General features: G+C 38.5%; 2 protein-coding genes across 4 annotated transcripts; both read right to left on the reverse strand.

The window, feature by feature from the left end:
• Positions 1-3,345: 3,345 nt before the first annotated feature.
• Positions 3,346-5,984, reverse strand: LOC108879675 (interferon-induced protein 44-like). The gene is made up of 5 exons (XM_051069240.1): positions 5,471-5,984; positions 4,242-5,361; positions 3,985-4,156; positions 3,796-3,896; positions 3,346-3,656 (listed from the first exon to the last, which is right to left on the reverse strand). The coding sequence occupies exons 2-5, from the start codon at positions 4,326-4,328 to the stop codon at positions 3,495-3,497; spliced, it is 522 nt and encodes a 173-aa protein (XP_050925197.1). The 5' UTR covers positions 4,329-5,361; positions 5,471-5,984; the 3' UTR covers positions 3,346-3,494.
• A 1,324-nt stretch (positions 5,985-7,308) lies between these two features.
• On the reverse strand, positions 7,309-10,911 carry LOC108879676 (interferon-induced protein 44). 3 transcript variants are annotated; one of them, XM_018671047.2, is made up of 8 exons: positions 10,339-10,911; positions 9,972-9,983; positions 9,784-9,817; positions 9,400-9,598; positions 8,904-9,053; positions 8,452-8,623; positions 8,272-8,372; positions 7,309-8,141 (listed from the first exon to the last, which is right to left on the reverse strand). In XM_018671047.2, the coding sequence occupies exons 2-8, from the start codon at positions 9,979-9,981 to the stop codon at positions 7,980-7,982; spliced, it is 828 nt and encodes a 275-aa protein (XP_018526563.1). In that variant the 5' UTR covers positions 9,982-9,983; positions 10,339-10,911; the 3' UTR covers positions 7,309-7,979. The 3 variants fall into 3 exon arrangements, with proteins under 3 accessions (XP_018526563.1, XP_050925199.1, XP_050925198.1); XM_051069242.1 differs by lacking the exon at positions 10,339-10,911 and having other exon boundaries at positions 9,972-9,996; XM_051069241.1 differs by lacking the exons at positions 9,972-9,983; positions 10,339-10,911 and having other exon boundaries at positions 9,784-9,953.
• Positions 10,912-14,461: the final 3,550 nt, after the last annotated feature.

Below are 14,461 nucleotides of genomic sequence, written 5' to 3' on the forward strand. Positions count from 1 at the left end.
AAACAGAGTAAATGTCATATGCAATCAGTATTAACAGATAAAATGTGATAAAGCTTAAGAAGAGGGTGATGAGATGATAACAGGTGGGAAAGTTAAGCTAACTGAATGACAAAAATTACAGTTGAAGTATGTCAAAAGTTCTATCAAAGCATGCTAAATTGCAATAAAGGCCAAGACATTTGTCACTTAAACTAAAGAGAGAGACACTAAATCAATCCAAATAAATAAAACACAACAACCCAGAGTAGAAATGAAGTTTCCACTAGCTACCACTAGCTCTGCAGATCTAGATCTTTGAGAGCAGAATAATAACTCTAACACTACATTGAAATGACAACATACACAAAATCAAGATAGCATGAGGAAATTATACTTTTTTTAAATTTTTAAGTTATCAAGAAATATTGGCTTTTACTTCCAGTAACTGAATTATAATTGAATAATTTAATCAATCAGTCATCACACCTTCACTTCACACTTCAGCTTCATAATCACAGTAGCATATTTTTACTACAATATCTGAAGACAGGCATAAAAGATAGTCCTTACCTGTGGACAGAGAGCAGCAATGAAAAAACACTGACAGGCAGAATGCGGTTTTATAGGCTATCTCCCTACTTTCACTTTCATTTGAGACCATGTGATTTAGAAGAAACAGATTGCAGATTACAGAGCCCAGTTCAAACTCAAACAGAGATGCATAAACAACAGTTTACAAAGTATCACAAAGTACATTTATTAATGTACAGAGTAAAAAAATTTATTCTTAGCAGCTATAGTTGCTGTTCAGATTAAAGATTGTACACATTTTACATTGTCAGCCTACGGTATGATATGATAAAGTATGTACATTTCTTATGAGTGTAATCTGACTAACATTAATCACAACTCAGTACACTCTGTGAAACAGGCAGGGAGCTGGCCTGAAACAGGACTGGGTGTGGAATCAGGATGTAGACACATCCTGTTATTGTGGCCTATCATAAGTTGGGGTTAGTTCATTGGCAAGCACCAAAAATAAAGGAAGATAGTGAGCTCAGTAGGCTAAAGACAGAAGCTGGCCCAAGGAAAATGTGTTCCCATGTGTGCTGTTCCCAGGAGAGATCCATGCTAATGACAATGAAAACATGGAAAAGGTGTATCTGTTAGGCTTTGAACAAACTACATTTACAGTTGCACTACATCAGCGTCACCACCACTAAGCTTCCAACTTGTAATTTGGTAAAGCACACTGACCTGTTCCAGGAGTCTCTGCTTGTACCCTCTGTTGATGCAAATAAACCTACATGGAAGAATGAACCTCAGAGTCTGTTATAACAGCAATAAAAATATAGTTAATGTTTGTGGAGCAGTCTTGTACCAGGGCTTTGTCGTAATGGTTACAATTCAAACATGCAGTTTATGTTGAGGAACGGTCTCTGTTTGGTTAGATTTAGGTAAAAAGTACTTAGGTAGGTTTAGAAAAAAGATTGTTGTAGTGTTATCACGCCCGGCATCTGTGGCTATTAAAGAGTTCATACTGGGAGACAGGAAAGACATGTACCAGGTAACACACTAAGATAAAAGGTCACTAAAAAATATGGCCTGAACTTCCCCTTCACTCCAGCTTCCTTATCATTTAGTGATATAAAGCAGATATAGAAAAACGTCACCTAGCACACTGAGGAGTATACAACCATGTCAAAGGTTAAATGGCCAGTTCAGAAGATCAACTCTAATGGACACATTCAAAATCTTCAGAATCTAACAGAACTATATTGGACATTGCACATTAATTCTATCAAGGAGAATCTTTCACTGTAAGGCAATCAGTTTAACTAGATCAAGATGGACTAGATCAAGATGGCGCTGGTGGTGCGGCAGCTTGTTACAGCAGCTCCGTAGGGTGTTTTTTACTTTTCGTGTGTTTTTTTTTTTTTTTTAATTTTTTTTTTTTTACAAGTTCTTGACTTGTCAAGGATCAATAAAGTATTATTCTATTAAATGTCTGTCATGGAGCCATAGTGCCATCTCGTGACCCATGTCTGAATGCCACCAATGCAATGAGACAGAATGCTTATCATTATCATTTGAATCAAATGATTATTCTTTATGCCCTGTTTTTCCACTCATTTATTACTAGTGGTAAACACAATGTAATCCTTTGTCCTTAATCAGCTTGATTGTTCTAAGATTTGTGTGTAATGTGCTGTCATTCATGTTTATATTTATTCATTGTTCTTTCTTTATCTTTATTTTATGAGTCAAAGTAGCCCTTACCCACACCGCTAATCTGGTTTCACTGATTACAGTCCAGGTTTGCTAACTCCTGACTCCAATTAGCTTTTGTTGATGTCATTAACGAAAATCTTAAGGCTTCACTTACTTTTTCTTGCCACGGGTCATTAGAAATTATTATTACTCATTACAGAAACAACTAAAAGTCAGGATATCAGGACATTGCATTTTATGAGGCTAAGCTGTAGGAAAAAGCAGTGACAATAAAGGAGAAGAATCCATCAGCTTATCTGAAAAAACTGTACTTATGATTTCAGCGAAAAGAAGATATTATCCCTCAGCATCTCGACAGCATGAAATCTCAATCATACAACTGGGACTAATCCACTGCATACAAATGAGCTAATGACGTAAGATTATTTGCACTTGCAGTGTACCATACGTTGTACACAAAGTCTAATTGAAATATTTTCAGGCTCAGTAAGAGAAAAAGATACATTCATTAGGAATTATTTAATTATGTTGAGAACTCCAGAGAGCATAAAATAGTTTTCACATTTGGTCTGTGAAAATATACTGATTTCATTAGTAAGCCTCCTTTTACCCCTCTTGACATATACACTCCTGAACAAAATCTTAAGACAAATTAGTATAAGTATTCAGATTTCATGCCAGAGGATTGTAACCAGGTTGTAAGTAGAGCTTCAGAATGCAAAAAAGACGAAAGAGAAGCAAGAGACAAAAAATAGAGTAGGCAATTTATTGAAAATTGCATTTAAACTGGTTGTTCATCAGCCGATCAAAAGTTTAAGATAGTTTACTGTATGGAATAGAAGTACTTGAATGACAGGAAACCAAAACCAATGACAAATTTTATTCTTCCTTTTTAATATGGTTTTACCTGAACAGCAGCAGCAAAGCAAAAATGTTTCAGTATATATATCCCATTTCCAAACTACACATGAACAACAACTATATGTAACTTAGTTTAACTTGATATTTTGATGTCCTCTGACCTGCTTATCACCAGATTCATGATTACCAGGAATCTACAACACCAGAAATTACCACCCGAATCAACAAAGCATAGCTAACAACATGATAATGCAAAAAACTCAACAAACATAGTGAGAGTGATACAAGTCATATCTAGGTTTTAATTACGTCAGGCTAATGCACATCTGTATCTATTGACACCCAAAGCTCATTTCAAATTATGACATGAAACAATTTTTTTTTCACGCTGTAAACAGGATTTGCCTCAGCAGTATGTAGGTCTACAGGTTGTTGACAAAGTCCTCACCAAAGTCAATCATCTGTCTCAGTGCGCACAGAATCAGACTATCAATGTTGTCATCAATGTAGATTTCTGAGTGGTAGTTCTTCACAGGAAAGATGCAGTTCAGTGGAATACCCAGCGACGCACTTAATTTCCCCATCTAGATTTGAACAATTTGACATTTAAAACGTGAAAGCAAACTGCTGATTTTTGTATTAGAATATTAAAATGTAAAATTAAATTATATTCCAACTAGACAAACAAATCTCTTTGACCTCACGTCATCAATAGAATCTTACCAGTTCCTTCAGGTGCTTGCTCTTGTAAACGTTTTTTATATCTCTCTTGACCTCAGGACCAGCTTCATCAATTTTGGTGAGAATGGCCAGTTGGGGAAGCCCTGTCGATACAGAGCAGAATCCATCTCTATCAAGATGATATTGTTGGGTTATTTGACTCAAACTCAAAACATAATAATTAACCCTTACCCATGTCTCTGGCTGCAAGTCTGACCTCCCTCATCTTTGTCACAGATTGTTCATCCATTAAACTTAATGTGCCAGCAGAAATCACACAAACCAGCACATGAACTTTGTCATTTAGACTTGGGAATTTCTTGTAGTATCTATCATCCTTGGATATTGGAGAAGCAGGGTTGAACTGGAAAACAATATAACATTTAATTAAAGAGCTTTTTACAAGTAAATAAATATAAAAAGTAAGTGAATGACTTCAGTAATTGTACTTTGTAACCATCTTTTATGTGTCCCTTCATGGCCAGTCTGATGTCCTGCACGTCAACCCCTCTGTTTGAGCCGCTCTCAAGGCCCATGATGTCAGTAAAGACGAAGGGGTAAAATCTCCCTGGGCCTCCTTTTTGGATTTTGTAAGTTCTGTACTGTAAACCAGAATTGGTTTGATGACAATAGTGCCACCTATTGAATGATGATAAGGCAGTTTGTCATAAATTATTTGACATACTTTTATGGTGAAGCTCTCCTGAGATATACTGTCTACCAAAGCTCGACCAGCCATCCTGCCTTGTAAAACACTGTCGACAGAGTTGACGAAACTGGACTTGCCAGCACCAGCCAGTCCATGAAGCAGAATTCTGAGCTGTTTGAGCTCACATTTACTGGATCGATAATTCTTCACAACCAGCATGTCTCTCTCTTTTTCACTGTCAGAAAAGGTTAACGTAACATGTGAGTGTGAGTGCCACATGTCAAACCAAAATGTTACTGAGAAACCAACAAATACAGAATAACAAAAGGCAGTTTTGAAATTGTTTGTGCAGCTTTAAAATTGTCCTCCCATAAAAATGTACCCCATATTATTAGCACAGGCAACAGAAAGGCTGAAACAGAAATACCACAAATGTTATTAACTTCAGACTGTCTGCATAATCACTCAAAGAGTTGAAGTGCACCTGTATGTAACAAGAGCTGTTTAAATCATCTCCCTCTATCTTAGGCCATTGCCCCTCATTACACTGAATTATAAAATATGAAAGACTACTGTTTGATTCCCATTTAAACTATCTGGCAACAGTGTGTCTTTCATGACTATTCCACAACCTTGTTTATTATTGTAACTATGATGACTAACCTTAATGAAATATTTATTGTAACCTGAACCAGGATCTGTCCTTTAACCAAACCAAGTTGTTTTTGTGTCTAAACTTAACCAAACCTTTACTAGAGCACTCTAACATCTTAAAAGGTTTATTTATTTTTCAACTTTGATTAAAAAGGAAAACACTGAATAACTGAATACCAGAGCCACTGCATAGGTCACTCACCCCCATGGTATGTTCCTCCATTGTTCACAGAAAGCTGACAAGTTAGGTGCATACGTTGATGTATCTAGAACATATATATACATATACACACACACACACATATATATGTATTAGTTAAAGTTAGGTATTTTAGAATGATGTTCTAATATTATGTAATATTTTAAGTATCTTACAAGGAGGAGGTGGGCGCTCCTCTGAACGCTCCTCTGAACGCTTCTCTGAACCGAAAAGGAATCGTCCTATGGCTCCTAGGACTACAAAAGAAACACTTTTCCATATATGAACCACATTATTGCTTAAAACCAAACAAATGTCAACAGAACATTTGAGAATACTTACTTGCGGGTTCACACATACTGTAACTTCCAACCAGTGAAACTGACTTAAGTGTGCTGGAAGTGAACTACAAACTTGATGAATATCTATAATTGTATTACACTGAAATGGCAGAGAATATGGAGGACATTGAGAGTGTTCAAGGATGAAAAACATACCTGGCATTTTTCACTTTCACTTGATCAAAAGGAGAACTTTTAGGACAGAAACAAAAATCTAATTGAATTTGCTGACACAGCATATATATATGAAATAATGATATTATCATTATAAGGTCACTTTGTAAACTACTCACACTAATAACACAAATCTCATAATACTGTATATAATAAGATCATTGCATTCTAGGATTTTCTTATCTTTGCTTAATTGTTCCATCCCAAGTAACTTTTATCCACCAAGTCCTAAAAGATGAGGGTTACTTAGTTCCAAGAGCACATTACATTTCACTTCTTAATAGCAACTTGTGCAACCACATTAACTGATACAGATATCATAAACAACACTTACCTTATCTGCTGTGCCAGTGGAAAAAAAGTAGTGACAGTTTACCTCAAGTAATTATGCTGGAATTGGGAAAATACTGTAATTATTAATTATAACTGTATTTTTTCTGGACAAATTAAAACAGTTAATAATCAGAGCTGATAGTCCTCAATTAGCAAGCTCAATTAGTCATTGCAAAAACAAGGTTAATATACCTGGTTGTTGATCTCTGTATACTGGGTGAGGTTGCGGACCATCCTTTCACTTTCCTTTGGTCATGTGATTTCGATGAATCTCCCTCTCTGAGGGCAGACCAGTCCCTTTGCAGTCAGGTGTGTCACTGTTAACTAAAGCTACTCATGACCCAAGCAACACTACTGTTAAAATTCGAGAAGCATGCTAGAAAATCCCTCAGTGATACCCAACCCTCACCCAAATGTTTCTGTACTTCTTGGGTCCAATAGAAAGCAGTGGAGATGCTGGGGCAACTTTATTGTGCAGGTGTCTATTGGTTGTATTGGTTTCTCAAAGGACAGACAGTCCCTGCTGCAGCTCCATGGCAGCACATTGTCTACCTGAACTCTGCAGACAACACTGTACAGTATACAGTGCCAAAAAAAAGTGAGCAAACCATTTGGACATGGTTTCCTGCATAAAATGTGATCTGATCGTTATGTAAGTAAGAGCTGCAGACAGACGCAACACAGTCTAGGTTTGCTAACTCGTGACTCCAGTTAACTTTTCATTCAACAAAAATCTGAAGGTTCACTCACTTGTTCTTGCCATGTCAGGGTTTTTAACTGGTCATCTGAGATTATTATTACTCATAACAAAAAACCTCCACCAAAAACTGGGGCTATGCAACAAAAGGTCAGAATACCAAAATATTAGGTTTTATGGGGCTAAATTGTAGGAAAAAGCATCAACACTAAAAGAAAAGAATCCATCAGCTTACATAGAAAAACTGCAGTTATGGTTTCAGTGGAGAGATGAAAGTGTCCCTCAGCATCTTGACAGCATGAAGTCCCAATCATATCATTTGGGATAATCCACTGGAGACAAATGATAAATGTTTGTTTTTTGTTTTGTTTTGTGTTTTTGCTACAATATGTGGGAAAACTGGTGAAAAAGCCAAACTAAATCTTATATTGGTAACCATGTAACCCACAAAATATAGTTTAAGAAGAAATTATACATAAATGTACTTTATTGATCCTTTGAGGTACACTGTGATGTTACAGCAGACTGGGAATAACAGTAGAATTAAAAATGAAAATCACAATTGCAGAATTGCAGATCTGCAGGGCCAGATACTGAATAAAAATATAAAACAGCAGCATATAAAACAGCACTGAATAATAACAAAAATGAAAATATATAATATATACACCAGAAACAGAATTAATCAGAAATACAGTGTGTAATTTAGTTGGAGTACAATAAGAACTGTATCTGTATCTTACAAGGTGTGGATGAGGGCAAAGACAGTTTAGAGACCAACACATAAATCTCACAAGTATATCCAGTGATGGCGGATATCTTGGGCTCTCAGAAATTAGGTATCATAATTTAGGCTGCCTTATTGAGGTCGGCTGAGTAATTGATCAAACTCATCAATAACAACAGGAGAAAGTCAAGGATTACAGCATGACCTCTGTGGTGGAACAAACCTGGTACTTGGTGGGCTGCAGCTCAATTACTGTGACATGTAGTCATAACACACAGGTTTTACCATAAAACCATGGACTGTTCTGTCAGTGTAACCAGACACATGATTTTCAAACATTTAATGAATATTATAAACGTAATGTGTTCGTAAATAGCTTTATCATGCATTGTTTGCTTCAGCAGTATGCAGGTCTACAGGCTGTTGAGATAGTCTTCTCCATAGTAAATCATCTGCTTTAGTGCGAGGAGTATCGGAGCAGAAATGTCATCATCTGTTTTGAATTCCTTATCATAATTCTTCACAAGGAAGATGCAGTTGAGGGGAATACCCAGCAACAAGTGGAATTTTTCAACCTAAGTAACAAGATTTCGGTTGATCAGTAAAAGAAAATTTTCATGCCAAAATACTGAAAATTCAGCTTGGACAAGATTTGAACAAGATTTCAAATCTAACAACTAATTTTAAAAATCAGTAGAAACTTACCTGTTCCTTCAGGTACTTGCTCTTATAGATATTTTTAATATTTGCTTTGACCTCTGGACAGGCTTCATCAACTTTGGTGAGAATAGCCAGTTGGGGAATCCCTGTTAATACAGAAACCAAATCAATCCCATCCATTACTAGTCCACATGGAGTAATAACTACTATAATGTGTGCTCTTACCCATTTCACTGGCTGCCAGTCTGACGTCTCTCATCTTCCTCACAACGTCTTCAGTTATTAGAGATACTGAGCCGGCAGAAACAACAGAAACCACAACGTGAACTCTGTCTTCCACTGTGGGAGCTGTTTTGTAGCCTGGGTTGTCCTCAGTCAGTTGATGTTCAGGGTCAAACTAGAAAACAATAAAATACTATCAAATGACGTTTAATGCAAAATAGTTTAAAAACAAATAGATCACTTAAAGGTTCCCTGTGGAGTTTTTCAAACTTTAAAGTAAAATTTACTTTCAAGAGCTTTAGGAGAAAGGAAATATGTTCATTGTAATTGCTAAACATAAAGATAGCACATAATGCATTTGGTGATTAACAATGAAAGCAAATATAAAATTTATTTGTTTACAGGTAACCTCCATGTGGCACCTTAAAATAATGTCAAAGTTTAATATGTTGTACCTTGTAACCTTCTGTCACATGTCCTTTCAGGACAAGTTTGATGTCTTCCACATGGACGCCTCTGTTAGCGTTTTTCTCAAACCCCATGACGTCATTGAAAACAAAAGAGTAGAAACTCCCAGGGTTTTTTTCAAATTTGTAAGTTTTGTACTGTAAAGCAGAGTGTGCAATTATTGTTATCATTTTAGCAAATCTCAGAAAATGAAGTAATTCAGAAATCAAAGACAAATATACTGTAACTGAGCAGGAATGTGTGGAAACAGCAGGAGAAACTCTAATATGCATGTGTAGTGGGCCCAAAAATGAGAGTGCAAACCTAGAAGCAAGGCTTATATACTTGGTGAGAACACTTCACACAAATAAATGGGCACCATCTTTGAATTCAGTATTCAGTTCCTTTAGCACATCCATACTTGCATCAGATACCACTCTGAGCCTCTACTTCCCTCTACACTAACCAAAAAAAGAATCACCACAAACAACTGTTCATTCATACTTTTTGGGTAAAGCTGCTGCCAGAGATTGCATCTGTCAGAGCTCGACCGGTACTTCTTTCTCGTAAAATACTGTCAACAGAGTTGATGAAACAGGACTTGGCAGCACCAGCTGGTCCATGAAGCAGAATCCTGAGATGTTTGACGTTTTCTTTTCGAGGGTTATAAAATTTCACAAAATCAAGATTGTCCTGATTATTTCTGTTAAGGAAAAAAAAACATTAGAATAAAACACTTTGTGATTTTTTTTATTATGGATAACATTGTGATTGATGCTTTGTTGTCACAAACAACAATCAGCCAAAACAACAACCCCTTTAAGTTATGTGTTATGGAGCAGAACCATACACCAACAGCAGAGTGATTTCATCTTTAGTTATACTTACGCTGGCAGCTCCCTCCATGGCTGTGCAGAAAGTGCTGAAAGACAAATAACATACATTAACATACTGTAAGACAATCACCATCACCTTATGTTTTCTGTAAATTATACATCATTATTGAACCTTGAGTAGTTTTGCCAGTATTTAGAACATCTTACAAGAAGGTGAAAGTGCAACAGGTCATTACTTACCTGATCCCATAGCTGTAAAGTAAGACATTTACATATTTAAAGATATTTTACTTAAGCAAAAGTATCAATACAACAATGGACAAAGAACGGGTGAAACTCAGGAAAGAAAACAACAAACATACATTTTTTTGGATTAAGGTTTCATTTCTTATATTTCCCAGCCCTACCTGTACAAAACATTTACACCTTTGATAGCAGAAACTGTCAAAGATGACATTTATACTCAAGACTGTAACAGCATAAGCAGACTAACTGCTTAAAGAATTAGTGTCAGCTGAATGTTTTTAGTCACTGAACACACTAATCATTGCGTCAAAACAAAAAAAAATTGCTGTAGTAACCATATCTGCAGACAGAAAGGCCTTACCTTTGTGTATGTGGCTCTGGACAGACTGAATCTGCAATGACGAGAGTGAGAGATGAGGAAGTGCTTTTGTAGTTTATACTTTCACTTTAATTTTCCATCTACTTGGATCGTCAGTACAGCCATCTGAAATGTACTTAATCACTTTCCACCAGTGACTATTGAAAGGACAGTGAAGAGAAGACAGGAAACAGGATAGAGATTAGGGGAAAGACGGCAGTAAAGGTCAGGCAGAATAGGTAGTGGAGCCGGAGACCAACTGCGCAGCACACTAAGGCCCATGTGGTACACACCCTAACCATTCGGCTATCGAGTCACCCCCATATCAAACATTAACATAACTTGGAAAGTCTTCTTACTGTCAGTCTGGTTAACATGTCCTCAAAAATGTATGTTTTAAACAAATTTTGTTAAATATTAGAGAATACAAGATTTCACAGGACTATGTCTAGGAAGTATTTTACAAAGTATATTCCTCAGAATAATGTGTTCTTGTTCTTTGTTCGTTCATTGTGCTGTTTTTTGAATGTTTGGATTAAGCTCTGTTTCCTTGTGCCTGCTCCACAGCTCTCAGCTCCTCAGCCTGCTGCTCTGCCACGGCTTTCCAGTCACTCCGCACTCAGCCCGGCTCCCTCCTTAGCCTCACTCCACTCTGCTCTTCTACATATTCTGTGTGTCCTGCATTTGGATCTGCCTAGTACATCACTACAAGATTATATAATCTTTTTATGTCAGCTTAATTTAAAATCTTTTTTAGTCATTGGATGCACCAATCTTTACATCAAAATACAGAAATGTCCCCTAAGCTTCACCAGCACAACAACCTGTTTCACAAGCAAACAGACAGAGAGGCCTTACCTTTGCTTATGCGGTTCTGGACAGAGTAACTCTGCAAAAATGGCCGAGAGAGACGAGTAAATCTTTTTATGGTGTATACTTTCACTTTCTATTTCCAGTTTCAGTTTATAGCTAACCGTGTGACTTTAAGGAAGTCCTCTTGACCAGTGGAACATTTTTATCATTTCCAGATTTGGCTCACTGGAACATGCAGGGACTGAGGACATTACAATATCCAAAGGATCAAAATATAAACGTCAGTTTCCAGTTTATCATAGTATCAATATAGTTTTTTGAAACACAGACTGACAAATTATGTTTAACAGTGCACAATAAATTATGAAGTATTTGATTCTGACATAAGGATAAATGCTGATCTGTGGTGGATACTGTATGTGCACACATTCATGGAAAACACATACACAAAACACCTGTGTGAACTATTTAGTGTGTGAACAATCCAAGCAGACATTGTTAAAGTCTTTATCACATTGTAGCAAAAAAAAAAAAAAAAACCACACGTTCCACTTAAATAGGTGGAACTATTTGGTAGTCAGCAAATCATCCATTCCTGTTGTTGCTGCAGACTTTCCACTTTGGTCTGTCAGGGTCAGGGAATAAAATCAAAGAAGTTGCCAATTAAACAAGTAGAACTTGATGCAGAACAGTTGGCAGATAAAGCACAGTCTCATGGAGGCCCAGAGCAACATAAAACAGAATTTATGGATGAATGTGAAACAACACATAAGTTTAAAAAACTGAAAAACTGTAGACTAAAAACTAAAAACTGTAAATATGAACTGCCACCGCACAGTCTTTAGGGTTAGAGTGAGCACTCTTACAATAGCAACAACAACTTGGATGTAAACAACGGCCACTGGGCATCACCTGGGCCAGAACAGTGCCAGTGCCGACACTGCTGGCATCCGTATTGAGGACAAAATGCAGGGCGGGGTCAGTGGGGGAAACAGATGGTGGTTCCACAAAAGCTCTCTGCAGCGACATGAACGCTGTATGAAACTCTTCTGTCCACAAGAATGCTTCCACTTTTTGCAGCAAGCTGAATAGTGAGGCAGAGCAAGATTCCCCATATACAAGAATGACATCCAGATACATGTCTCCTCCACCATGGGAGCTGGCTCTCTTGTGACAGTCTGAAGTTTCACCATGGTGGGGAAAATGGTTGTTCCATTTCTCACCACATTGGGTCTCACCAGGGTTGCCAAAGACCCTGTGTCCATCAGCACAGAGCAGCATTTCCCTTCAATAGTCACTGGGGCGTAGCAGCACTCTCCTATTCAGGTTTGAGCGAACACCACAAGAAGTTCCAGCAGGCCATCCAAATCACCTGCTGGTTGCACCACCCCCATTAGTTTGGTGTGCTGAGCTCAGGACACAGTATGAGACTCATGGAGGTGCAAGGATAATGGCGAACCACATGGCCAGACTGTCCACATCCCCAGCAAACCCTAAAACGTGGCCACAGTCCAGCAGCTAGTTGAGTCAGTTCCCCCAATCAAACAGGTTCTGCAGTGTTCAACTCAGGTCCACAGCATCAGCATCACACATCGTCTCCCTCTCTGTGGCTACCTCCAACGTTTCTGGGAAGGACCTGGGACCTCTCTTTGGATAGGGAGGAGCATCTGAGCATAGGTGCGGTGGACTAGCTGGTCAATGTCATTGGCAAGATCCTTCAGCAGCTTCCCAGGACGTTGCCAGCGCCTGCACGCTTCAGAACAAAGCTACCTGGCCACAGAGCATGGCCCAAACCGCCTCTTCAGAGCTCCCATTAAAGCAACATGGTCAATCTTATCATCAAGACTCAGCAGCAGCAGCGGGCTTGACAGGACATCCCAGTTAGGGAACTAGCTGGAGGGTTTCCTCTTCAGTGGACCATTTAGCGGCCTGAGCTAACAGTTCAAATTGTGCAGGAAAAGCTTCACAGTTACCTTTTCCGTCGTACCTGTGGGTTTTCATCGTGGGCAAGGAGGCTCTTCAGCATGTTTCCACATATCCAGCCGCTGCTGCTTCCTCAAAGATGGCGCGTTGATCGCCAGAGCTGACAGACGAGCTCAAGTCGGCTTCCGTAGCCGTTTTAACCGCCATTTCTCTCACCAGCTCTCTGCGTTCTGCCGTCCTGCCGCGCCGTAGGTCTCCTCCTCCCGCTTAATCTTGGAGAGATCCCTCGTCGACATTTTCTCACAGTCCAGCAACTGCTAGCCGTTGTTGAATATTAGCGAGAATTGTAGAGAGCCCGTAGACGAAGCCTGTTCGTCAATTTTAAAACCAAATGTGTCGTCCCTCAGTCATGAAGCTTCGAGGCGTTACCTGGTTTCGCTGGAACTTTTATTCGACAACTGAACACAGGCTACTTAGGGCCGCAGCCAACGCCAAAACAACAAAACTCTGCTTGGTTTTACAGTCTGCTCGTTGGGCTAACATCCGTCACATCTGCCAATCAGCCAACTCCTCGCTAAAACTGGCAGGAGCGATATCAACAGTCCTCCGCGGCTCTCTACCAATTACAGGTACGTTACTTCACACCAGTCATTGTCATAGGTGGCTGCCCTGACTGACAGGCTTCACAGCCACTAGGCACAATCATACATTCACTGACCTCTGGAAAATTCAGTAACTGCAGTAACAGGACGTTAAACCTTAACTGAAGATAACACAGTTTTAATAGAGTAACACTAAAGCATAACCCCAAACATGTCACCCAATCTGTTACACTATTTTTATGCCTCCGTGCCAGTGATAGCTGTGGCCTGAGCCATCATGTTTTCACCCTATGTACGTCCTTGTGAATACAATATCTCAGTAAGTCCTTGAGAGAATTTCTTGGTGGTCAAAGGTCAAAGGTCACCATGACCTCTCAACACACATTTTTGGCCATAACCCATAAATTGACACACCAATTAACTGCAAATGCAAGACATACAATTCTAGTTTCAAATGTGATTTTATTTCTTAAAATGTGAAATGTGTGCTAGCTAATTATATAGTGTAGATCTGTTCCTGCTCCTTCAGCCACTGCAACCATGACATGCCGATGAACTCCTAGAATGCTATGAAGAAAGCAAGTATTTGAAATGATCAAGTATATTAATGCTTATTTTATCCCTCTGTCCTCCAGGAAGTTATCTACAGAGATATATTACGGTCTTGGAGATGTGGCCATTTCCAGTGTCTTCACCTTTAACAGCAGTGGTGACTCTGTTTCTTCTTCATCTTATTCCTCCTCATCATCCTCCAGGTTCACCACAAATGCCCCAGAATGAAATAAACA

Source organism: Lates calcarifer, unplaced genomic scaffold (assembly GCF_001640805.2).
Source record: "Lates calcarifer isolate ASB-BC8 unplaced genomic scaffold, TLL_Latcal_v3 _unitig_6_quiver_1631, whole genome shotgun sequence".
Lineage (NCBI taxonomy): Eukaryota > Metazoa > Chordata > Actinopteri > Centropomidae > Lates > Lates calcarifer.

Excerpts from the sequence above, each read along its gene's own strand:
- LOC108879676 (XM_051069241.1), bottom strand. The coding sequence starts at position 9,845 with ATGTTAATGTATGTTATTTGTCTTTCAGCACTTTCTGCACAGCCATGG. Across the intron at positions 8,373-8,451 it reads ACTGGCAGCCAGTGAAATGG|GGATTCCCCAACTGGCTATT; the intron begins GTAAGAGCACAC and ends CTGTATTAACAG. Across the intron at positions 8,142-8,271 it reads GCAAGTACCTGAAGGAACAG|GTTGAAAAATTCCACTTGTT; the intron begins GTAAGTTTCTAC and ends CTTGTTACTTAG.
- LOC108879675 (XM_051069240.1), bottom strand. The coding sequence starts at position 4,328 with ATGGGCCTTGAGAGCGGCTCAAACAGAGGGGTTGACGTGCAGGACATC. Across the intron at positions 4,157-4,241 it reads ACATAAAAGATGGTTACAAA|TTCAACCCTGCTTCTCCAAT; the intron begins GTACAATTACTG and ends ATTGTTTTCCAG. Across the intron at positions 3,657-3,795 it reads GCAAGCACCTGAAGGAACTG|ATGGGGAAATTAAGTGCGTC; the intron begins GTAAGATTCTAT and ends GTTCAAATCTAG.